Here is a 24,183-nt window from a genome sequence, read left to right as displayed (position 1 = left end):
AACAAATGATGAACTGATTTATTTAACCTGGATGCTATAAAAACACTTCAGGAAAATATCCTCTGTAAAACTATACAATAGCAAACCTGTAATGTAGAATATCTTATACACATATTTCTATATGAGACGTTCTTGCAGCTGTTTCTTAGATTCTCTGAGATCTACAGTGTACATATTAATTATTAATCTTCGTCTACTCTTTTTTGACTTAACCTCATGTTTTATCACTGTTGCATATGTAAAATCACAGCATAAGGTCCTCACTATGTGCCTGTAAAACATGTTCTCCCTAGTTATAATTGTAGCTCATTGTTGTCTTCACTGTCAGTAAACCCACTGTTTTTGTTTTTCAAGTAATGTATAAAGCGTGTGGTTGTAATTACTACCTATAGCCACAGTTCCAGCAGTCTGGAAAAAGCCTTTTTTACTCCAAAAGATTAAGTTAAGATTCATTAAATAATTAAATAAATGTGTAATTCATTCATTAAAATGATAAATGAAAAATATATATGAATACACAATTAAATGTCAATTCATTTCATTTAAAAGATAATTATTTATTTCAAATTTTAATAAATTAAAGATGCTACTTTCTTTACTTACTTTTTGATTCATGTATTTGTTTAATTCATTTTGGCACATGTGGGTCTCAAGACTCATGCACACATTTTCTTTTATTATTAAATCATCCGGTTCATACCAGACCATTAGAATATTGTGTCTGACACCTCCAATTTTGTGTAATATCAAGGCTACACTAATAGAGATTGGTTAATATGTGTTTACAATCATTACGGCGTGCCATGATGATCTGGTTTAATCTCTAATGGTGCCTTAGGAACAAACAGGTCGAGAACAGTAGTCTGTAAGCAGGTTAAAAGGCTCATAGCGGTCCTGTATACTTCATTTCTACAGAGGTCAGTCTGTGTAGCAGATAGTGGCGAAGAAGAGAAAAGCTTATAACCCTTGAACTGCATGTCTCATTTCCCTTGCAGCAGCAGGCTACAGGTAGATCCTGAACATTTGGCTTCTTCACACTCACCAACTTCCTGTTTTGAAACGTCCCCCTCCATTCTTGCACTGTTCTGTCACAACACTGGAACAAAGACCACTGCTGCATACAACTGGAAATCTACAGATGTCTCGTATATCAGGCCAGCATGTTTGACTTTCTGTGTCTCTTCCAGGAAAATCCTGCTTCCACCCCAGGGGGAGGTCATCACTTCCTCATAAATGTCTAAACAACACTTTGCTTTTCTAAGGCAAACTGTTGCAGCAGGAGCCCTGGCCTGGAACTCCTGCTGCACTTGTACTTGACAAGCCTCTTGGTGGTTCTTCTGAGAGAAAAACAGCAAATGAGGAGGCACTCAGAAAATAATCATGTCAAGGACTATAAAAGACAAGTTATATGTTTCTACTGAACTATGGAGAGCAGTCATTTAACAAAACAATCTCAAATAAAATGAGGAGAAGGACTGCATGGTGAGTAAATAATACAGAAATCTTCTTTCCTGGAACTGAACAGGTAAAAAAATAAATCAGGTGAGGACAATGGAGGCAACACAGACCTCAAAATGACACCCTGGACAGGTCACCAGATAACACAAAGAGACAGACTAACTGCATGTCTGCATGAAGCCCGAGTACCCAGGGAGAACCCACACAAGCACAGGAGAACATGCAAACTCCATACAAAAAGGCCCCGGTGAGATGGTGGAGTCTAACCCCTTCTTGCTGTGAGGCAACGGCTCATTTCATTTTTTAATCTTCTTCACATAGAACAATTAGCAGATGTTATAACTGACATGTATTACAACTCTGGGACAATATGAGATCAAGGAAGAAGCTGGCAGTTGACTTTATGCATTTGTAAACAAAGAAGAAATTGTCACTGTGACAACTTTAACCCCTTGCATTGGGGATTTTGTATATTATTTATTTATTTATAGTTTTATTATTACATAAAAATATAATATAAAGCATCATGAATTCATACCAACAATGACTTCTCTGTGTCTTTTGTAAACTTCATTAGTCCTGCCCGCATTCAGTTCCAGTAATTCTGCAGATACCTACCTTTAGTCGCACCAGATTTGTGTTACTTCCTTTATAATTACAGACTTTCTGCTGTTATTCGTGCAGAAAAGGTAAAAAGAAATGCATATACAGTGCAGCACAAGTCTTGAGTCATGCCTCATTTCTTAATATTTTGCTAGAAATATGGGACACAGGTGCGCTGATTCATTAAAACACCTGCAAATATGTTGTGTATTTTAATCATGCTTCAATAATATTGAGGTCTGTCAACTGGCGAGGCCAGTTCATTGAATTTAATTACTGATGAGGCTTTCATGGATCATCTGCAGCCCCAGATATATCTCTCAGGTCTTTGCTGCATTTATTTTATGTTGTGGACATGACTTTCAGGTAATGATCATCTGCTGTAGACAGTTTTTAGGCTTCCTGCATCTTCTTTTGTCCTCCATTAGCCCAGTTTCCTCAATTTCTTTGAGAACACACTGCACACCATGCTGTGATTAGTCGGTTTTTCAGTAGTAGTAGTTTCAAAGTTGTCCAAAGGATAGCTTTGAAAAAAAGCCTGGAGAACTGTTGCTGGAGACCACTTTAAAACTGACATGAAAGGCTGGCTCCTTGGAAGCAAAACATTAAAGAGAGGGGTTGCTAAAGACTTTTGCACAGTACTGCACGCACACATCAGAACCAAAGACCAATAACAGCCCTGAGTGATGGTTGTTGTTTCAGTCAGCTGACTGTCAGACGTGTGCTGAGCTGTCAGTTTGAAGCAAATCCCTCTTGAGTCTTCTAGGACCACTGATGCAATGATGTGAAGTAGCACTGCATAGCCTTGCATTTACCATAATGAATTGTAAATATCGCTGTTTTAATGCAGAGTAAAACTTTTTTTAAAAACGCCATTTTATAAATCATTATAACAAAAAATAACAAAAAACAAAAGAACGAACAGATCAAATGGCCATCCCATCCTTGATGAAAGCTAACGACTTGTGCTAACGGCCTGTGCACCACATTTCCGGCAATCTGTTCATACTTTTTTTGTGATATCCCGCTGACAGATAAACAATACCAGGGGCGCAGAAACAGCTTTCCTGGCAGAAGTAATATCAAGGATAGTGAGTAAGGCCTGGTTATCAGTGCAGTGGAAACTAGGCTATGGAGGAGCGTCTTCTCCCTGTGAGTCAATAACAGCATCAACTAACAGAACATTTATTTCCCCTGGAGCGGTAGGAGCTGGGTCGTGGAAGAGAAAGCTTGAGACATGAATTCACTGTAATAATTATTAGCTTAGATCCATTATAGTGATCGCCACATTTATTCAGACCCCCCCCCCCCCCCAAACGCACACACACACACACACAGAAGTTGTTCAGGCATCCATTTAGTCAGTCAGTGGTATATTGGCAACACTCTTCAGAGGCACTAAAGGTATGCTGAGGTTTTCAAGGAGATTACAGGAGCATTATGGGAGGTTTGGGGGACCCCACACTATAAATGAAGGTGTGTGTGTGGGGTGTGTGAAAGATCTTCTTTAAAATAAGTTTTCCCCAAGGCTTACAACAGCTAAAGGTCAAGAAAGACCCTTAACTGTGTGTGGTTTCATTGGGAGTTATGGGCTGTAACCACAGTCTGGAACTGATGTGTACTCAGAGTGCTGTCAGCGTGAGCTGTTAGGAAGCCGTCAGAGTAGAGAGCTGCAGAAAACTGTGATTAAAAGTAGTTTGGCAAAAATGTAGTTCCACTACATAAGTCAGTCTAAAATCACAAAAAGCATGAAGGAGACTGTGTGCACAGCAGCGTGTGTGTGTAGTAATTAGTGAGTTTTAGAGGTGTTGGGTTACGGAGCTTGAACAGAGCCTGGGGAGCTGTTTGTATGTTGGGCTAATTTAATTACCTCTTGGATCTATAGCACAGACACAAGAGTTGAATCAAAGTCTCAGAATGAAAGTTAAAAAAAAAATAATAATAAAAAAAAAAAGCACTCACAAAACTTTTACTGTCTCTGGAAATCCAGCTGTAAAAACAAGTAGAAATGTCTCTCATTTTTTGTGAAGAATCCTTATTATGTGTTTGTTGCCCTCATTTGAAAATCAATGGCGTAGTACCACTGGTGAGCATGGCTAACTAATCCCGACTGTGTGCCTGTATGTGTAGCTAAACTGAAAAAGTGTTTCAGATCATGGTAAGCCATCCATTTGGATCTAGTTCTATCCAGACACCTGACCTGACCTGACCTGAGCAAACTGTTCTGTGCCCATTAACATGGTGTCTTTAAAATTAGACACTCCAGTTCACCTAATTCTGCAGTCACATCAGTAAAACCAAAGAAAACACTATGGAAATAGAAAAAACGCAGCAAAACCTTAACAATAAAGGGGGAAGCAGTTTGAAGGGGTTTTGAGGAGACAATAACGTGATGGACCAACTGCAGAAGTGACCAGCTAACAATAAAAGCTAATAGCCAACATGCAGCTACAGTGTTATATGAGTCATTCAATTAAACACACATTACTTGGATCTTTTTCTCCCTCATAAGAATCCTTCACTTCTTGTAAACAGGTCTCAGTGCAGTCTTTCACATGTTTCTGATTTCTGTCACTTCTTCAGATCTTCGGTCATGTTCTTGTCTTCCCAAAAACACTTCCGTTGTGAATTTTTACAGTTTTTTTCTATTGGTGTTTTATTCAACATTTGTGTGTTTTGTGTGCTTTTGTATTATTTTTTTCTATTTGCTGTTGATTTCCTAACTTGCAGGGCATTTGACCTTTCTGGCCCATATGGAAAAGGAATAGAAAAAACTTATAAAAGACTTGCATCAGATGGGGCCTACTTCATATAGTGAATCATATAAGGCTTATATGATTTACACATAAAAGTGGCCACTTTCATATATTGTTTTAGGAAGTATCCAAAACATACAGGTTTCATTTATACAATTTTTCTAGGGATCTTATATCTGTTTTCACTCTTGTATGCTTTTCATTTAAACACAGATACAAACTTAATAAGATTAATATATATATAACTTTTCCATATAGGGGGGCCACCATATAATTCAGCATGAAAAGCAGAATTTGAGTCAAGGGTTTCTACCTAACCGCACAGTGTTGCCCATCTACCCTCATCTGCTCAGTCCAACAGTCCAGCGCATGGATAAAACACAGAAATGACAAATATCACACACATTTGCAACAGCTTCGGCTTCTCACCTCGTAGATTTTAGCATAAGGAGTTCATTAGAGGCAAATAATGACAACAAAGACTAAACAACATATGGTAGAACACATTTTCTAAATAAACAGTGTATTTTTATATTCACTGCAAACGTGGGATTTTTTTTTCCAGTACCATTTTGCAGATTCCTCACAGCACACAGACATTTCCAAACAACCAGCTGTGTAAACGTCATTAAATACTCCTGAACAGCAGCCTTATAGTCTCAGCCTGTGGTAGAAAGATCTTAACAGTTATTAGGTATGACTGTACTCATGCACAAAATAAACCAGATACATTTTATACAGTGCGATACGTAACACACTCTGTCATTTACTGCGAAGCACTGAAGTTTAACTTATTAACCTGTGCTGCTGAAGTAGAGCCGCAAATAGATAAGTGAAACCAATAATTATTAAGTATATTGTACTCACATTCTCTATAGTTTCTAACAAGTAAACATAGAATAGAAATGGATACAGTGCCCCAGATAGTAACTGTTTCAGCACATTAACATACTAAATAATAACTAAACAGTCCAATTTAAATCATTTGTACTGGTTAATGGACATATGTTGATGTAAATACATTTATTTCCCACAGTGCTTTTATTTATTTACGTTTTTGGCCTTTGTCTGTGTGAAACATTTGTCCAATTAATAGAAATCCTCTGATGCAAAAACCCCAAAAGGCAAACAACAAAAAAACAACATAAAAACGTTTCAGCGCTACAATATCCTTCCAAAAATAGTCTTGTGTAAAAGGATCACTTAACTGGTGGGCTGCTGTGTTTCAGCTCATTAAGTGCAAATTGTGTTTGCCACGTTTTTTCAGGCTTAATCGTTTATTTTCAGCAAGACCCTTCTGCTTCTGAGATTTTCCTGCTACGCAATAATTTTGTCATTTTTTAAGCTCTTGAAAAGAAAACAGACGTTTTAGAATCAAATGTTGATTACAAACACTTTAAGTCCTTGTAAATCCTCTTGAGGCCCGACTCGTGTGACATATCGATCGGTGCGTGCACACTGACACAGATTGGTTCCTATTATTTCCTGTGCACGCTGCCCTTTGTACCTGGAGCTAACGCCAACCTTTCTACAATACTAGATAATTAGCTTGGCATCACCTACGACGTGCGCTTATGCAAATGAGTCTGTTTCAATGCTCCTGGATGCAATTAGACCTGTAAACACTCAGAGCAACGTGTGGCGTCATGTTGAGGGAAAAATGTAAAGTGATTACAGCGTTCAGAGGGGTGAGTCGGTGCATCAAACTCGCCCTGTAGTTGATAACCAGCTGTAATTGGACTGGCACAGACAAGATCAGGTGGAAATCTATTTGAAAGTTGGGGGATGGCAGACGCATTCTGCCAGAGCAAATTAAACATTAGCTCCAAGATTTCAATTCAATTCAGTTCCGTTTAAGTTTGTTTATATAGTGCCAAATCACAACTGTTGTGACATTTTATTTATCCCTTAGAAGCCTACCTGAAGCTCTTTCTGTCAAATTTCAGGACTGCTTATAGAACAAAATGACTGGGTGTGCATCAGAGGTTAGTGATGGTGGTCTCTGCCTGTGCAGCTACCTTTGGAAAAACCTGCAAACTGTTCTAATGGTCATCAACCACGTCTTTCCTGATGTACACTGAGGTGTCAAAACTCAACATGAAGGGAAGGTCATCAAATGTCATCTTTGTGGGGGGAAAACGACAGAGATCTCGCACACGTTGGCGGGAATATGCAGTTTTCCACTAGTTCACCTGCCACTGGCCCACGTGTGTCACGTATGCTGGTAGCCTACAGCCCACATGAAATTAACTTGATTGTGTGACCATGGGTTAATGTAAAGTTAATGAATAAGATGCAGAATAACAACAGTATGTGTAAGCGTAATAGCGCCATGATACCGATCCCTATCCGTCAAAGAATTCACCTCTACATCCCTGTGAGAGCCACATGATTCCCCCAGAAACAACCAGTACTTCACTTTGTGTTGGTTTTGACACAGACCAGGGATTTCTGGGGCATCTTGATGGCAGCTGATACTTTGCTGGTGTGTGGCACAAAGACAGGTTGCGTTTAATGTTTTTTTAATGTCATCAATAGGTTGTGTGAGTTACAAATAATGCTGCCCATTTGCCATCTGAATTTATGGTAAATGGGCAGCATTTATACAGAAGTTACGCGACAAACTTACTATCAAACAAGGAAATATTAAGTATCAGTGCCTCATGTTAAGTGGTAAAAAGCCACGAAACAGGTGGAATTATCACAGAAAGGGGTCCAAACGCTCCACTATGAACATTTCTGTCTGGATCTTTAGGCTGTATTTGTAGGAGCCCACTAGCTTCCTGTGATCTCCTCGTTTTCTCCAGCTTATCATTTCCTGCACTTGCAGAAGGTTTTCAATAGCTGCACTGGAGTGTGACTCTCATTTTGAGTCCAAGAGCCTGTCAGCGTAATAAAAGGTAATGCTCCCAGCGCTTTCATGTAAGACAAAGTGTGTTATTTCTAGGAGGAGGAGAGCTATTAACAGACTGCAACTCTGCCTCAACGCACAAGACTAGCTCACCCACGGCTTTTTGTTCCTGTTTCATTAAACTGTGCGGCAAGGTGGGCTAATAAATAGGCGAGCACTTTAATTTGAATGCCTTCTGCTTGTACGTCCCTCTAGCTCTGCCTTGCTGTTGCGTTTTAATCCCCAAAAATGCCACAGCGCTTTGTTCTCACAGTGCTATTCCCCCGAGCATCCTAGTGTGTGGTCAAGTGTGTGTATTTGTGCTCTGGAGACAAATATAAGATGTGAGCAGCTGCCTCTCCCTGCAGCAAACAAAGCCAAGCAAAGAGAAGGCCAGGATGCTGCTTTCAATTCCGCTTTCCAGCTCATCTAATTATATGAACTGATCAGACTGATTTAATTACTGAGGAATGGTTTTTTTTCCGCAAAAGCAGATTTAAAGGGGAGGTTTTTCTTCTCTTTTCAATAACAAATTATTGATTTTTGAACACAGGTGTATGCTGATAATCTTTTTCTGTTACAATGGGGGGAAAGCACCGTTCTATTTTAAAGGATTAGTAAGAAGGGCTTTGAATGACAAGCTTTTCTGCTTGAATATGTACATTTTGTGACCCCTTCACTATCATTGATATCTGTGGCGAAGATCAGCATAAAAGACTCATTTTATTAGTACTTATTTTTTTAGCAATTTTAAATGTGACTATAGACTTTGAATGCCTTGTGACAACTTGCTGTGTTCGGCTCAGGACCATTAAACTGGAACAGTTAATCCAATTTAACTTCAATTATATAACTTTTTTTTCCCCAGAACGGGCTAAACACAGGAACACAGCTGGATCTCCTCGTATGTGGAAAAAGCAACACAAACAGGCCAAAGCAACACAAAATAAAACCATTGCGGCACAGTCCGTGTTACTATTTAGCAGTCGTTGCACACACTGCAGTAAAACCTGCTTACGTTCCCTCTGGGAATCAAGACTGGGAGTATTAAATGACATGTCTCACAAGCAGAAACATCCAGGAGCGCTGCAATTTGCGAGTCAATTTGAAGTTTAGAGTTAAGTGCGTTCGGTTTGAAAGCGTTTGCGCGTTTGAGCGTTTTTCAAGAGGAAAATTTTGTCTTGTTCTCGTCATCAAAGCATGTTTCGCCCTTAGGGGCAGCCTCTGCTGGCACTCTGTTCTCCTTCCTTCCAAAGTAAAAACGATGAGACTAGCAGCTTTTTAACCAGAACTGACGGTACCAGAGTTACTTACAAAGGCGCCATCCAAAGTGGTACGGAGGGCCTACAGTAAAATCCACACACAAACATACAGTGCTCAAAAAAGAAGACATTCACTCAGTGCACACTTACAAGATTCCTGATAGTTGTTAAATAGATTATGAGAGTTTACAAGAGATGGTGAGCTAACACTGATCAAATAATCAATAGGATTCATGTCTACTATAGTCTATTTACATCTATACTGCAATATTAAGAATATTTACATAACATTTGTGAATACAGAAAAATCCAATCAATGTGACAGATTGGTTTTTTACTATATTGCCAAAATGGCTAGCCAAAGCTTACTCTTTAGCCTAACTTCCTCCAAAGGCACCAGCAAGGCTTGCAAGAGCCTTCAGCCTGATACACACCTCAGGACAAGTAGGAAGTCAGCTAAGGCTCACAGTTTCATATAACACTGTTTCATTAGGTGAAGTTCATTGTGCTTATTTTTTAAATTAGCAAGTAGTGCTTTGGATTTTATTACATCTGTTTGGTTGTAAAGATGCTGAATTTGTGTCCCGTGTGGCTCTGTGGTTGTAAGTTTTCCCCTGCAGTCACTGCTGCAGGACCTATAAAAAATACCTGCACGGCTAAATGACTCGTAAGAGTTTAAAAAATCATCTCAAACTAAAACTTAGTAGTTGTTTTCCCAAGTTTTTGTAACATAAAGGAATTGCCCCCTCACTCAACCTTGTCTGCATTTTTGTACTTTTCAAGTTTTCTGCGTATCTTTGTCTTCGCTGAGGCTTCTTGAGCCTCTTCTCATGTCCACCTGACTTTCTGCCAAAAAAGCAAAACCCTGATTTCCCCTCTTTCAGATTTCTTTGCATTTCTTTTGCATTTACCTGTGCCCTGAGTCAGAATGTAACCCACTTAAAGCTTTGGAGGAACTGGAGCAGAAAGTATAAGAAAGGATAATGGCTTAAAAATGTAGTCTGATTCTGTGGCTAGAAAACAGATTTTTTTTTTGTTCAAAGTTTTAAGATTAAAAATCTACAATTTCCTCTGAATGTTATGAGCTGATTAAATACACACTTTCTAGAGCAATACAAGGATTAATGGAATCCAATTTTAGCCTCCTGTATCAGAGCAGATGCGACACGAAAAGCTGGGCTGTCTATCAGGAAATAGGGATCAAACTGTCAACCCTGCACTTTGTGGACAATCTGATCTACCACCTGAGCCACAACCAGCCACCTCTATTTATATATTTCCTATCAAATTGAAAGATTATGTGTTTAATCCATACACCAAATAAAGTGCAAAAAGATCTTGATGTAATCACTCCACTAAATATGCTCTTCAAAAGTATGGCAGTATTTTCAGTTTCCTGCCCTGCGTTCTTGTACTCTTTACATGTTCTCTTTCCTTCCCCTCTTGTGTCTCTTAGCTGTAGCCGAGGTTCTCCATCTCATGGCGGTATCTTAGCTCCGACACTTTTGCTTTGTGCTGCTTGCTCTCCAAATGCTGCCTGAAGTCCGTCTCCTGCTCGGCTCCGCAGTTGCACATGGAGCAGTAGAACTGTCCGCTGGGAGTCACGCACATGGCCAAGTCCCAGGGGATGCGCTGCCTCGGTCTGGGGTTGTAGTACGGCCCTGAGGGAGAGAAAGAGAGATTACAGAGATGAGATGGATGGCTGCTAACTGTTATTTTTAAGAGATGTTTTATTGCAGAGGGAAGTCACAATACAGTGCCAAGGGTCCAACTTTAGGTTTCAACTAGTGCCTTATACAGTGGCAAAATGAGATGATAATCAACTAGAACATCTTTAATGAAATACTAAAGCTCCCAGAAGAAACCCATCCTAGCACTAGAATAACATGGACAAAGGTGGTTACACCAGCATGGTAACTTGTGCTTTCAGCCTAACCTGCTCCAGTGATGGTTACAGTATGTTTCATACTAGAGCTCACTGGGTAAGAAACCACTGCACACTTACAAATCAGTTCTCTGTAAGACAGCCTCATCATTCCTGGAACTAAAATGTTTTAACGTCTCTACATTACCCCGATGAGCAGTAATGAAAACACATTTTTAGATGCAACTTTTCCCATTGATGCAAACAATTTTGCGTTTTTATTTTATAAGCAGTAACATATGACCCTGAAACAGGACACCTATTTGTACCTGCACATAGACTAAGCCTACATTTGAATTCTGTTGATTATTTCTTTAATCAGATCCTCCTGTTTCTTAATGACAGAGCTGTGATATTAAAAAGTACACAGTAAGCATTTGTGTTGGCTTTCACCAGACTTCAAATAAGCTAAACTTTATTAATACTGTAGCTTTTCTCAGAGTATATTTTCTTTGTTTCTTTGTAAAATCACTCCCTCTGTTGACAGTACACTTACCTATAATTGTGACTGGTTAGATGCGCCACAATAAAGTTTACATTTTTGATTCAGGTTAAAGGATGGACTGAACATAGGACAACTCACAATTCCTTCACTTTTTGTTTCTTTTTTTTGCTCATTTCTAACCAAAAAACCCAGCAAAACTATTAGGATTCCCATCCCTCATTATTAAGAAATGCTAGCATTTCTTGACTATGACTCTTATCTTTTTATAAAATACTACTGGTAAGAGTAGATGCTACAAAGTACTTATGTAGAATTTTCAGGTGTCCATACTTTACTTGAGTATTTATTTATATGACTACTTTTGACTTTTATGCCCTTTTTAAACAAATATCTGTACTTTCTGCTGCTTACATTTTCAAAACAGGCTCATTGCTCATTGCTGACAGATTTGGGTGGAGTTATTATATCACACTGCGGACCTTCAAACGTCAAACCGATTTGAGCCTAAACCGAAACACGTGAAAGATAATCCTGTTCGTTCAACTTTTACTGGAGTATTTTTAACATTAATATCTGTACTTCTACTTAAGTGCAGAACATGTGTAGCTTTGCCACCTCTGGATGCTGCTATAATTGTACATTGAAAAAATGAAATGGGTATAGGAAAATGCAGCCAGCATTTTACTGTCTTAAATTTATCTGTTAAATCTTCGACTTTTAACTTCATATAAAATGCTACTGATATTGTAGTTGAAAGAATTCATCTGCAGTGTTTGGTTTTTTTCTGTTGTTCAGTGATAAAAATGCATCCCAGACCCATGTGTGTATGAGTGCTGTGTGTGTGACAAATGTACACAAATGTGTACAGAAAGAAAAGCTGAAAGGCGTCTGTGATTACATGATGGCAGAACACTGGAAACAGAGTGTTGCTTGTGTTTTAGCAACACAGAAAAAGGAGAAGAAAATAGAGAGATAGAGAGAGAGATAAAAAAGACAGAACGAGAGGGAGAGAAGCTATTTTAGGGATTGTCCATCAAGAAAACTGATTGAATCAGCAGATTTTTTTTTTTTTTTTGCCTGTGGAAGAGCGTGTCAGCGGGAGACTAAGAGGGATTTGCTTTACTGTATGACTTGTGATTTATCTTGTTTTATCTCGAGCTGAAGTGCAGGTGCTTATGTCTGTGGAAAGACAGAATAGGAAACAGACACGTGCAGAAAGAGATGGTAGCTTGACGTCAGCAGAAAGTCTGACATTACCTTACTCTGTATCTGTTTTCACACATGTACACGAGGGTGAAAGCAGACACTCACACAAACACAAAGAAACCACAGTTAAATAATAATTATAGAAGAACATTCAGCCTTAAAAAAGAAAGAAAACATGTGTGACCATGTGAGGGTCATGCACTGGACATAAGTAGGTGGGTGCACCAAAAACGGTAGAAAATCCAGTGACATGAGAGAGCTTTAGGAGAATAACTCCTATCTGTGACATCATTTAGTTTTTTTTGACAGTTTCCACACTGACTCAGCAAACAGACACTGCCCTCAAAGGCTGCTGAAAATGACTACGGGTCATGAAAGCTGCTGTAACATGAATTATCAGTATATGGAACAGGTCTAGACCTAAGAAAAGGATTTTACAGCATTCGCTATATCTCTTTAGAAAGACTGTTGGGGTGTTTGCAAGTACAAAATCAGCTTTTAGAAGATAAATTGGCATTTTGAACAGTGGCTTCTCGGGGTAGGTACCATACACATCACATTTTATGCCGCATAAAAAGACCAATTTCAAAGGCTAGTGTGCATCAAATAGAGTTGTTTGAAGACACAACCAATAACTCAAATAAAAGAATATAAGATCATTAAAGAAACAGCCAAGTTTACTGCTGATTGGTCCTCAAGCCGCTGTGTATGAACAGGTGACATCTGTTCTAGGACTGCTGAATATAGCTTGTTTGTAGTGACGTATTTTCCAACCGCCACTTAAGATAACACAATAACAGACATGACCCTCAATAGCCAGACATATTATTGGTCAATTCATTAAATAACATCAGAATTTGCTTTGCTAGTTTGCAGCCTTTGAATAGATGTGGAATAAGACAAAATCTCTTGCATTTCTTTGCATTTTACTGACCAAGATAGCTACAACAATGCCACCTAAATGAAGAGTTTATCAGATGACTTTTGATAGTTATCTTTAAATTATGCTGATGTCGCTTTTTAATTAGCATTTAATTTTCTTATCTTACCTGGCATGGAAGCGGGTACTTGTGGGCTGCGACGATTTTTCACTAGCCGGTACTCACTGCCATCTTTCCTGTTCCTTCTCGGAGTTGTCTCATTGCTGCTTTCCCTGTAACAGGCAAAGCTAGAGTCAACAATTGTTGGTTCCATATCACATGTAATGGCAACATGGCTAGCTTGAAATATGGCGTATTTTGCCAAACCCCTGAGTCACCCCTCATCTTTCTAAGATGTTTCATGTTATTTTCTCTAGGGCCAGCATCCTGCTTGTTTTTGAGATATCCCTGCCCTACTGCTGCTGAATACCTGGATCAGGTGTGCTTTGCCAATAAGAAGCTAAAAGGGCAGGTTGGTTGGAAAACAAGCAGGACAGCGGCCCTCGAGGCCTCAAGGTATGGAGTTCCATACCTGTGTTCTACAGGCTTGGTCTTGCAAAGCTTTTCTTTGGACACAGGCTGCTTTTTCACTCATTATCAGGCCAATTCTTGCACCTGACCATTTCCAGCGGAATGTTTTTTGTTTGTTTGTTTTGTAAGCCACCTAACACTGACCTATGAATCATTCAAGCATAAAAAAGGGACCTAACTCTAGGGACAAGCCAGTGTTATGTCCATACATAACAGACAACTTACCAAATTTGTCTTTGGTAAGTTGTACCTTTAGGGACTTTGGTCTAGCTGCCTGTTGTAAAAACACATAATTTGTTCTTATCTCTTTAGTTGAATCTATTAAAACTGCCAAAGATAACACAGTTTGAAATAATAAAATAGTAATTTTGTAGCAACGCAGTGATTTCAAAAGTGCGATCAGCAGAAAACAGCTAAGGAAAGTGAACAAGTGGAGGACTAAAAAAAATGGGCAGGCATAAAAAAGAGCTATCAACAGCAGATGAACAGTATGTCCGGTCCACAACAGAAAAAATATCCAGCAAACACCTGGCAGAGAACCTGAGAGATGCATTTGGTCCTTCAGTTGATCCATTTAGGCCTAATCAGAAATGATCTCAGTGGAAGGGTGGCTGAAGTTGTTTTAAAGAAGGGAAACAGGGAGAAAAGACTGAGGTATACCAAATTACACAAGAACTGGACTTAAAGTAATTATCAACAGGCCTGTTGGAGTTATGATTCCAGATGTGAAATGTTTGGTTCAAATGTTGATAATATCTACAGCGAAGGTGAGGAAAGAGGTACAACAACAAGTGTCTACATCCATCTGTAAAACACAGTGGAGGTTCTGTCATGGTTTGGGGCTGAAATTCAGCCAGTGGTGCAGGATCTTGTCAAAATGGATGTTTTCATCCATCAGTGTGATGACCACAGAAAAGTTTGGTCAGACTTTGATCCACCACACAGCACCATCTGGAAAGCATCTGATTGGCAACGGCTTCATTTTTCAGCACGACAATGATCCCAAGCACACTGCTAATGCAGTAAAGGCACACCTTTGAAAAGAAACTCACAATGGAAGACTATCAATCATAGACTAGTTTACCCAGAGCCTCAACATTAGTGAACAGTGTGGGATGATGTTGACAGAGAGCAGACTAAAAGGCAGCCAACATCCAAAGAAGAGCTTTGAATGTCCTTTAAGAAGCCAAGAGAACTATTCCTGAAGTTTGAGAGAAAGAGAGTTCAGACTGTGTTGCAAAATAAAGGTGGTCATAAGAAATATTCAGCTGCATGCTTTTATAAAATAATAGAAACTGCTTTTGCTTATATACTGTTTTATTATACTAATTTTCTAGCAAATTATAAAGAAACGATGGATGGCTCAAGATATTTGCGCAATGCAATGTATATCTGATTGCAATTGCTATATTTCTTTTTCAGCTAATGCTGAACAAGGTATTGTCTGTAGTGGGCCTCCACTCCATTATGCCTGCATAAAACACAGTAAGGATAAAATCTCTGTCCAATAAAGCCAACATGTCTTCACCCAAACCTACATGGTACTCGCGTTCTGTTGGGCCTCAGCCAGCCGTAGTTTCTTGGCATGGTTCTTGCCCTGGTAGTGGGCCTGCGCAACTGCTGGTGAACTGAAGGAAGCGTCGCACAATTTACAATAGTCATTCTCTGTGGCCAAGATGACCCTGGGCGCCCCCTTATACAGCGCCTGCAGAGACAGGACAAAGCAGCACAGTGTTTGTGGTGAGAGGAGATTTGGAGTAAACACTGTGAAAACAAGGAAAGAAATGTTCCATTTCAGCAGGAGGAAGAACACATTGCCTTTAAAATGATAGTAAAGCCTAATGGAAGCTATGAGTTATGCTATTTTTTGTCAGAAAGATTGTTATTTTATTAGCAAACATAATAAAAAAAAATTCACTGGTTACTTAGAATAAATAGACTTTTAAAAAGCAGGGATTGAGTGTACAGTGGTGAGTGGATGCTTTGAGTGTCTGCTGTTTAAATGAAACAGAGTGACTATGCAGTTCTCTACCACCTCCTCAGAGCAAGTGACCGCCATCATCCGAGAGGCCACTTCAGCAACAGCACACCCACCTCCTAAGCTAACACTGTAGCATTAAGGTAGGCTGTGTACTAGTTCTTAAATATGGGCCTTACCTGCCTGCCTGCGTCACTGTCGCTGGACCCTGAGCTCAGGGCCGTCTGGCCCGCAGTCTCAAAGGCTTCTGGGATCCTGATGGCCGGTGGCTGCTGACTGCCAGCATAGAAATTTCGTAGCTTTTTACTGTGGTTCTTTCCCTTCAAAGAAAGATACGAGATGTCGATTTTATTTGATTCTTCACATGTTTTTCTGTGCTATTCTGCATGTCTGAATTTGGCTTTCAGCTGACCTGGTAGTGAGCCTGTGCCTGCTGAGCAGAGTTGAGGGTAACGTTGCAGAGTTTACAGTACAGCGGTTTACACAGTTCTTCTAGTCCCAGAGAGTCCTCCTGCTCCTCTGTCCCCAGCGAGGAGCCCTCATCCTGGGGCTGCTCACTGGTTGGGGCTGCCTGGCCTGGGAGTGGACCGCAGATGAGGCTGGACACTGTAGCTGGGATGAGGGCTGGTCCTAGGGGCCTTGGGGGCATCTGTGAAGGGTCAGGGCCGGGAGCAGGAGGTGAGGACAAGGGGCTGGGAGGGAGGGGAAATCGACCTGCTGTTGGTGCCACTACAGGTGGAGGCACCAGTGCTTGTGCAGGGTTCATATGTGGAGGCCCCAGCTGCTGTGTAAGGTCCATGGTTGGAGGCACTATTGCTTGTGTGTGATCTACTGGTGGGGGACCCAGGGTGTGTGCCATTGGTGGAGGCCCCAATGACTGACCTGGAGGCATTGGAGGGGGGCCTAAAGTGTGTGGCGGGGTAATGGGAGGAGGCCTTAATGTATGAGGTGCATTTATGGGAGGCAGGCCTAGACTCTGGCCATGAGCCATAGTTGGAGGTCCAATAGATTGAGCGGGGGCAATGGGTGGTGGACCAAGAGGGTGTGCAGGTGCCATTGGCGGAGGTCCCAACTGATGTAAAGAATCCATGTGTTGGAAAGGCTGCTGGGGATGACTGAAGAGACTCAGGGGAGGCTTCAACATGGTTTCTGGACCTGGGTACATTAGAAGCAATACAATCAGGCCTGCATTACACACATAAACACAGATATTAGAAATCAAAGACACCTCCTATAAGCAAATCCTTGATAAGGATATCAGCGATGACGAAGGCAGACATTAATGAAAAAATACAGTCACTTACATGCACTCTATATTTTATGCAACTTCTTTCGATTAATGTTTAATAGCCTTTTGGCTTTTAGGCACTTGTCTGTTTTACTATATTCAAGCAGGAACTGTGTTTGAGACTGAATGGATGACTCGTGTCTCCATATGTGATAGACTGGTAAATTGTCTCCGCTGTGCTCCGTCTCCGTGGGATTGGCTCTAGCCCCGAGGCCTCAAGTTAGACAAGTTGTGATGGATGAATGGATCATCACAACTTTCTGTTCAGTCATCAGCTAATGTATCCCACTGACTGACTAATGGTAATTTGCTCTCTTTTCTTTGAACAACACCATGACATTTTCTTTTGAGTAAAGCGTGTGAAAAAACTACAAAAAGGCCTTCCACGACACTAGGTTCAGATAATCATGTTCCTCTTTGTGTGAACTGTAAACCAGTTTATGATTCTACTGGCTTTTTACCATTATTATATTGAGCTTTCTGTTTGTCCAGCTCTTTAGTTTATGACCAAATGCAGCTATAAACAAACACCGTAAACGCAGGGAAAACTGTACTTGCTATACATCAGCATTTTAACAATCCCATTGTGAGCATGTTGGCCTGCTGATGGTATCATTTTGCTCAAAAGGCTGCTGTGCCTTAGTACAGCCTCAAAGAGCTACTGTGATGGCTGTGATCTTGTTCTGCATCAAAATACACTCTGAAGAATGTTACTGCTTATATTTCAGAAAAGCATTTGGGGTTTTTTTTCTGTCGCACATGTTAATTTGCAGGAGCTGTAGTGGAAAGCTTTTACACCTGATGATTTTGAGCCAGTTGTTTAAAAAGAAAATTCTTTGTAAAAGACAAAACATACGCAAAATCATCGAAATGCCACTTATTTGGAAATATGATCTCCATTTTATTTAAGTAAATGAATGTAGAAGAGTCCTTTAAGGAGATACTGTTGACTGACCAGTCATCAAACATACACTGTGAGGGAACTCAGTGACTACAGTACATATGTCTATAGCCCCAAGGCTGGAGAGAAATTACCAAACAGAAACACATTCTCGGACAGAGGAGCTTCACATTTCAGTGGGCACCAGAAAGAGTAGTCTGAGTTGCAGTGCCTGCGGCCATGCAAACAGGACATTACATACACATCTGTTTGCACACACACAAATAGAGGCAGCGACAGTAAAATACAGTCCGAAGTGTGACTACTTGGATAAGCTGATACAGTGTGAGTGTGTGTGTGAAGGCTGGGAGCAACTATGTAAGTGCTACATGAAAAAATAATAATAAAAAGGGATGATATTAGTAATGGTGCGGCACTAATTTCAGTTTGTTCTCTTTTGATGCTCCAGTATCATAATATTAGTAATATAATATATCCGTGTGTGTTTGCATGTGTGTGTGTCAGTGCATTTCCCTATATTTTCAGGTCAGTAATAGGCCAACAGCTGTGTCAAAATTCACTGTGCTGGAAGCTTTCATCATCCAATCGGACGCCCGATAGAAGTGAATCATGCACCCAAAATAACATCCCTGGCTGTTTGTGTTTCCGACTGCTGCTCACTGTCAGTCTGTCTGTCCAATATGTCTAGCTGCCCATCTGTCACCTGGCCTGGCTGACCTCAGGAGAAGGGTATGCTAGACAAGTCACTGACCTTACTATAGTGCAAGATGAGACTCTGGAAGAGCGAGCAGAACTGGGTGTTGTGCCCCACACATTAAGATGGAAACCTAGACCATGCAGTTTCTGGAAAAAGTGCGGTGGGATTGTTGCTGGGATTGGCCAAAAGATTTGAAGGGAGATGGCTCATGAGCACATTGGCTGCTACTTTAATAATTCAATTCAATTCAAATTTATATATATAGCACCAAATCACAACGACAGTCACCTCAGGACGCTTTATATTGTACAGTAGATCCTACAATAATAGATACAGAGAAAAACCCAACAATCATATGACCCCCTATGAGCAAGCACTTTGGCAACAGTGGGAAGGAAAAACTCCCTTTTAACAGGAGGAAACCTCCATCAAAACCAGGCTCAGGGAGGGGCGGCCATCTGCTGCAACCACCTGGCCACAAGTGTGTTGTACCTGTGATAGCAGCTAGTTTGTAACAGGTTTTTATATTCAAAACGCAGTCAGCCTGTTCAGGGACATTTAACTTGTTGCAGTAATGCTGTCCCTCTGCAATGTGGAATCATTTTGTAAACAGGAAAATGTTTGCAGTTTTCCATCTGAGATTGTGAGGATTTGCTGTATTTGAACTCACCATCTTCACCATGCAAAGGAGAGGCGAGCAAGCTCGCAAGCAAAATGCCAGAGGACAGTAACATACAGTAAGTTCATGTTGCAGCTGTGTGTAATTAAGCTTTGTATACAGTCACAACATATTGACCTTACATGTTTTCACCTCATGAAAGGTTCACGATGCTGTTTTTGGAGCACCCTGCAGAGGTATTCCCAGGCATCCATTGAGAGCATCAACACTAACTCATTTGTAGTAAACAGGAGTAGAGGTGGTTAACACAAATGTGAGTCAGTAAATAGACAGTTAACAGAACAATAATGCTTCATTGCCAGAAAAATCCAACTCATACTTAAAGTGCATTGCAAAGATCAACACAGCAAATGGAGCCTTGAGAGCAAAGACGGAGAAATACAACAGGAAAATCTGTTATTAATGTTACAACGATATTAAAATTAATGTTTTACCAATTAAAAGATTAAAAGTGGTACCAAAACCCTTCACATAGAAAAACAAAAACATTCTTGATAGTTTATGCTTCAGATGATCATATTTTCACTGGGGACGTTGGATGAGAGCAGTACAGTATATTAAACTACATGAAACACCAATGCCCGGCAATGTTCGTTAATCGCACCAATTGCATATGACAGCATCGGCCTTGTCGGCAGCAGCCTCGAGAGAACCCCGGATCGCCGAGTGAAACAGCAGCAACCGAGAAACCCCCACCACAGGACGGCTGACCTTTTTCCTTGGGTCATTAAACAATTTGGGGAACACAGCGTGCCACCACACAGTAGTTTGAGCATTTAACCACATGCTTTGCATTTACTGTATGCCAGTTAAAAATATAAGATAAGCCCGAAGATATTGCAGCTCTACCATCACTGCCTCCAAGAATGACACGTTAACTTGCAACTTACATTACAATCATTAAAAGATCCCAAAATTTTAAAACAGTTTTCTGATGGTTTGGTCTGATATCACATGCCCCCCCCCCCCCCCCCCCCCCCACACACACACACACACACACACAGCGCAAAGAAACTATTTTTGGCACGACAGTTTTGTGTAAGATCTCATTATGCGGCATATTCTTCTAGATTAATGTAACTGGGCTATGTGCTTGTTGGTGAATCTCCATCTGTTTGCTACAGAGCAGTGTCTAAACAGTCTTTTTACACAATCACCATAATTGCAAGTCTTTTCTTCGTCTGCACTTCAGTCCCTCTGCTAGTCAGAGAGACCTTTAACATCTCTGTACATTTGTAACTTGAAGCCTCTCACTCCTCAGGCTCCATCATTAAAATCTTAAAACACGGTCACGTTTCGAAGCACTTACAGTCAATCTGTTCTTGAACTCGAGAAATAAAAACATCAAACAGCTTTATTTTGTATTTTTCCACACACTCCTTGCGCTTGTTGGCATTTTCAGCTCAATTAATGCGTCCTTCTCTGAAAGTACAGAGAACATAATGACCAACAGAGCCATCTACAACTGCTGTGTATGTCACACACTAACATTAAATCCATTTGTTCATATTTTGCCTTGATCTGTGTTGTTGTTGTTGTTGTTGTTTTCGTTTTTGTTTTTGCTTGATCTCTTGTTTTTGTTCCAAAGTGTGAAGCCAAAATCAGCATCTACTTAGTTTAATGTCCTATTATGATCCTAGGCAGATGGACTGTAGGCAATGATTGATTGGTTTGAAGGAAACGGAGCACAGTTATGATGCTCAAGCAAGGAAGATGATCACACAAAGATGGCATAAAAACCAACCTGCATTTCAAGTGTTGTTTTTTGCTTCTCATTTAGCACACATGAACAGAGTTATAAGGAAAAAAACCAAAAACCCAAACATTGTCCAACTGTGCTTTTATTTTGGCTCTTTTGTCTTTCTGTAGTTTTCCTGTGAGCTAGATAGGTCAAGGTGAGCTTGCTTCTTTCCTTAGACTCAGATCGGCACCCACATAGTGCAGTCCTCAGAGTCGCGGACCATATTCAAACATCTACAGCAGTGGACCTTGCTGCAAAGTCAAAAAACATTTGTGGTTTTGCATTAGAGGCTTTTTAGATGACACATTCAAAACCAAGCTTATATAGAATTACTCTAAAGGCCAAAATACAAGGTGAAAGTGTTGTAATCCTCACAATTTTCTAACAATGTTGTTCTCAAAGTCTGAAAAGTAATTTTCAAAAATTACTTAAAACTAAATCAGAAGTTACTCACTAATCAGTCACTTGTGATTTCTTTTGAGCTCGACTCAAAAGTTCTTGGTTTAGAAGCAAAAAAACAAAAGAAATCTCCTGTCTTAGAGCCTGAGAATCTGATGGCCTCCACCGAGAATCTCTAAATAGGCCAAGTGTTCATTTTCTCTAGAGTTTCTCTTGTCGTTCTGTGATGTGTCACATCAATTATAGAGCAATGAGAAGCGCATGCCTCCTGCACTTATTCCATCTGCTTCACTGGGCACTGGACAAGCAAGAGTATATGCAGCAAAGACCAGATACGTCTTACTGTACTTTGCAATTTACCCACTGTACCATTACAATAAAGCCTCAGGTCCATTTTTATATATCAGCCGCAGTCACAATTTGAATATCATTCAGCTATCACTACTACTAGAGAAGACTTAATGTTAATAGAATGATCCAGTGGTCCAATATCTAACATGTCAGTGTTATTTGCCTTTAAAGACTCACAGTCACATGGCCAATCCATTAAGCTGCTACTACTATATTGATTAGTGTCCATTCTATCTCATAGAAGATAACTATCATAATTTCAAAACATCTTGCTGGGAATCATGTGCATATTTCTGGCTGCAAGTGTTATTATTGGCTTTGGTAACTGATAAAACATTTAGTCATTAACATAGAAACATTGACAATAATAACAGTACCAAAGTTAAAAGTTAAAAGTGGCAGCATTATTAAACTGAAAAACCATTCACAGAGAAAGGCACACAAAAGGTCTATTTCTTTATTTCTTCTTATTTTTCATCACTTAGCAGGCTGATGCATGAAAATGGTACTTATTCTTTTTTTCTGTGGCTGTCCCATTGATGGGGTACTTTTACACCCCCAGATCCACCTACATTCATGCATTACTGCAACGTGAATTCACTGTGACATTTTCACCATGACTGAGAACCTTAACTGAATATGACAAGTCACTGTTTGATGACACGGATATTATCAAGTGGGTTGATCAAAACTCATGCGGTAATCTTCATCATCTATGACAGACACTGACCTCGAGTCCCCTAAAACCAGCCAGCAAAGCCCGCTATTACAGCGACTTTGCGGGTCCAGGGAAGAAACACTTTCCGTATAATTGCCACATGTCACCATCAGCTGTGCAGCGACTCAAGTAAAGGAGACCACAACGATTATTTCGCTTGTTCTCACAGACAGCGGTGCTCGAGATAGAAAACTAAGCATTACATTAAGGTTTCGCATATTTCAAACCTGGAGTGTTCGTGGATGAAGCGATTCGGAGCTCTCCTGTAGTGCGAGAGGATACAAGAGTACCGACAACCTCAGATTTTGCATCGCAGCATCCATGCTCTATAACCTGAACAGAATGGTGGCTCGTGAACCCCCTCCTCACACCCGCCGGTATGACATTAAGATGATGACAGCAGCATCAGGGCAACCGGCTTAAACATCCTCGCTATCATATGCAAATGTCTCCGATTAGATTTTTCTCCATCCTCGCACATATGCGCATGAGAACTGCTGACAGTCAGAGGGCAGGTCCTGTCTGGACCAGCCTCCCCTTACCTGGCAATCGTGCGAGATAATGGCTGCTGTCACCGTAGCTGACAGGCGGCGAAGTGTAGTTTCTGCAGTATTCTGCACTCTGGTAGTACGCGGCATCCCCGCTCTTAAGCTGCAGCGCCATCATCGCAGGAACATCCCTCTGCCAACTTCTCCTCTCCAAAAAACCGGGCAGCCAGGCAGGATGACAGTCCCTACCAACGCTCAGACGCCGCGGCTCTCACCGGAGGGGTGCCCGAGAGAGGAGAGTGGAAATTCAGAAGGCGACACCAAGGGAGAAAAAGTGCTAATCCTTGACTTACATGCCAGATGTGCGGGTGTTTTCACATTAAACATCAGCAACGATGTTCTTATTCTCTAAACTAGATTTTAATGACATAAACCCAGCCTGGATTCCCCTAACCTCCCCTCTCCTTCTTGGTACAGTCCATTTCCGATGCCACTGCTGCTTCTCTGCTCCTTAACATAGGTGGCAATCAAGACACATCGTATAACTATGTTACACCTCTGTCATACAATCAGATCACCCCTGCTGGCAGAGAAAACAGCCGCACTAACGCTGGCATTAAAAATGCGAATAAGATGTACAAATAAAACATAAACAATTATTAGTTTTATTAATAATTATTATAATGGCAATAATAGTGTTTTGGTTGTTTGTTTTATGTTTGTTTTTAATGTCAACAATCATACTATCATCGCTTTCTCTCTCTCTCCACACACACACACACACACACACACACACACACGCACACACACACATATTTATATATATATATATATATATATATATATATATATATATATATATATATATATATATATATATATATATATATAGTTTTGTTTTTAGATTTTTTCTTCTAGCTATTTTTCAGTGCTCTGACTTCCGCTCCC

The 24,183-nt window shown here is 40.3% G+C and overlaps 1 protein-coding gene across 1 annotated transcript; it reads right to left on the bottom strand.

Moving 5' to 3' along the window:
• Positions 1-10,421: 10,421 nt before the first annotated feature.
• Positions 10,422-23,413, bottom strand: zmat3 (zinc finger, matrin-type 3). The gene is made up of 6 exons (XM_085376610.1): positions 23,290-23,413; positions 16,386-17,128; positions 16,153-16,293; positions 15,534-15,700; positions 13,594-13,697; positions 10,422-10,630 (listed from the first exon to the last, which is right to left on the bottom strand). Exons 1-6 carry the CDS (start codon positions 23,411-23,413, stop codon positions 10,422-10,424), a joined length of 1,488 nt encoding a protein of 495 aa, XP_085232736.1.
• Positions 23,414-24,183: the final 770 nt, after the last annotated feature.

This window comes from Diplotaxodon limnothrissa, linkage group LG17 (genome assembly GCF_057381915.1).
Source record: "Diplotaxodon limnothrissa isolate DT_005_m linkage group LG17, D_limnothrissa_male_GT1.1, whole genome shotgun sequence".
NCBI classification, from domain to species: domain Eukaryota; kingdom Metazoa; phylum Chordata; class Actinopteri; order Cichliformes; family Cichlidae; genus Diplotaxodon; species Diplotaxodon limnothrissa.
Note: the sequence above shows the minus strand (reverse complement) of the source record. Positions and strands in the feature narration are given on the sequence as shown.

Excerpts from the sequence above, each read along its gene's own strand:
- zmat3 (XM_085376610.1), bottom strand. The coding sequence starts at position 23,413 with ATGATGGCGCTGCAGCTTAAGAGCGGGGATGCCGCGTACTACCAGAGT. Across the intron at positions 16,294-16,385 it reads AGGCACAGGCTCACTACCAG|GGAAAGAACCACAGTAAAAA; the intron begins GTCAGCTGAAAG and ends CTTTCTTTGAAG. Across the intron at positions 10,631-13,593 it reads AGTACCCGCTTCCATGCCAG|GGCCGTACTACAACCCCAGA; the intron begins GTAAGATAAGAA and ends TCTCTCCCTCAG.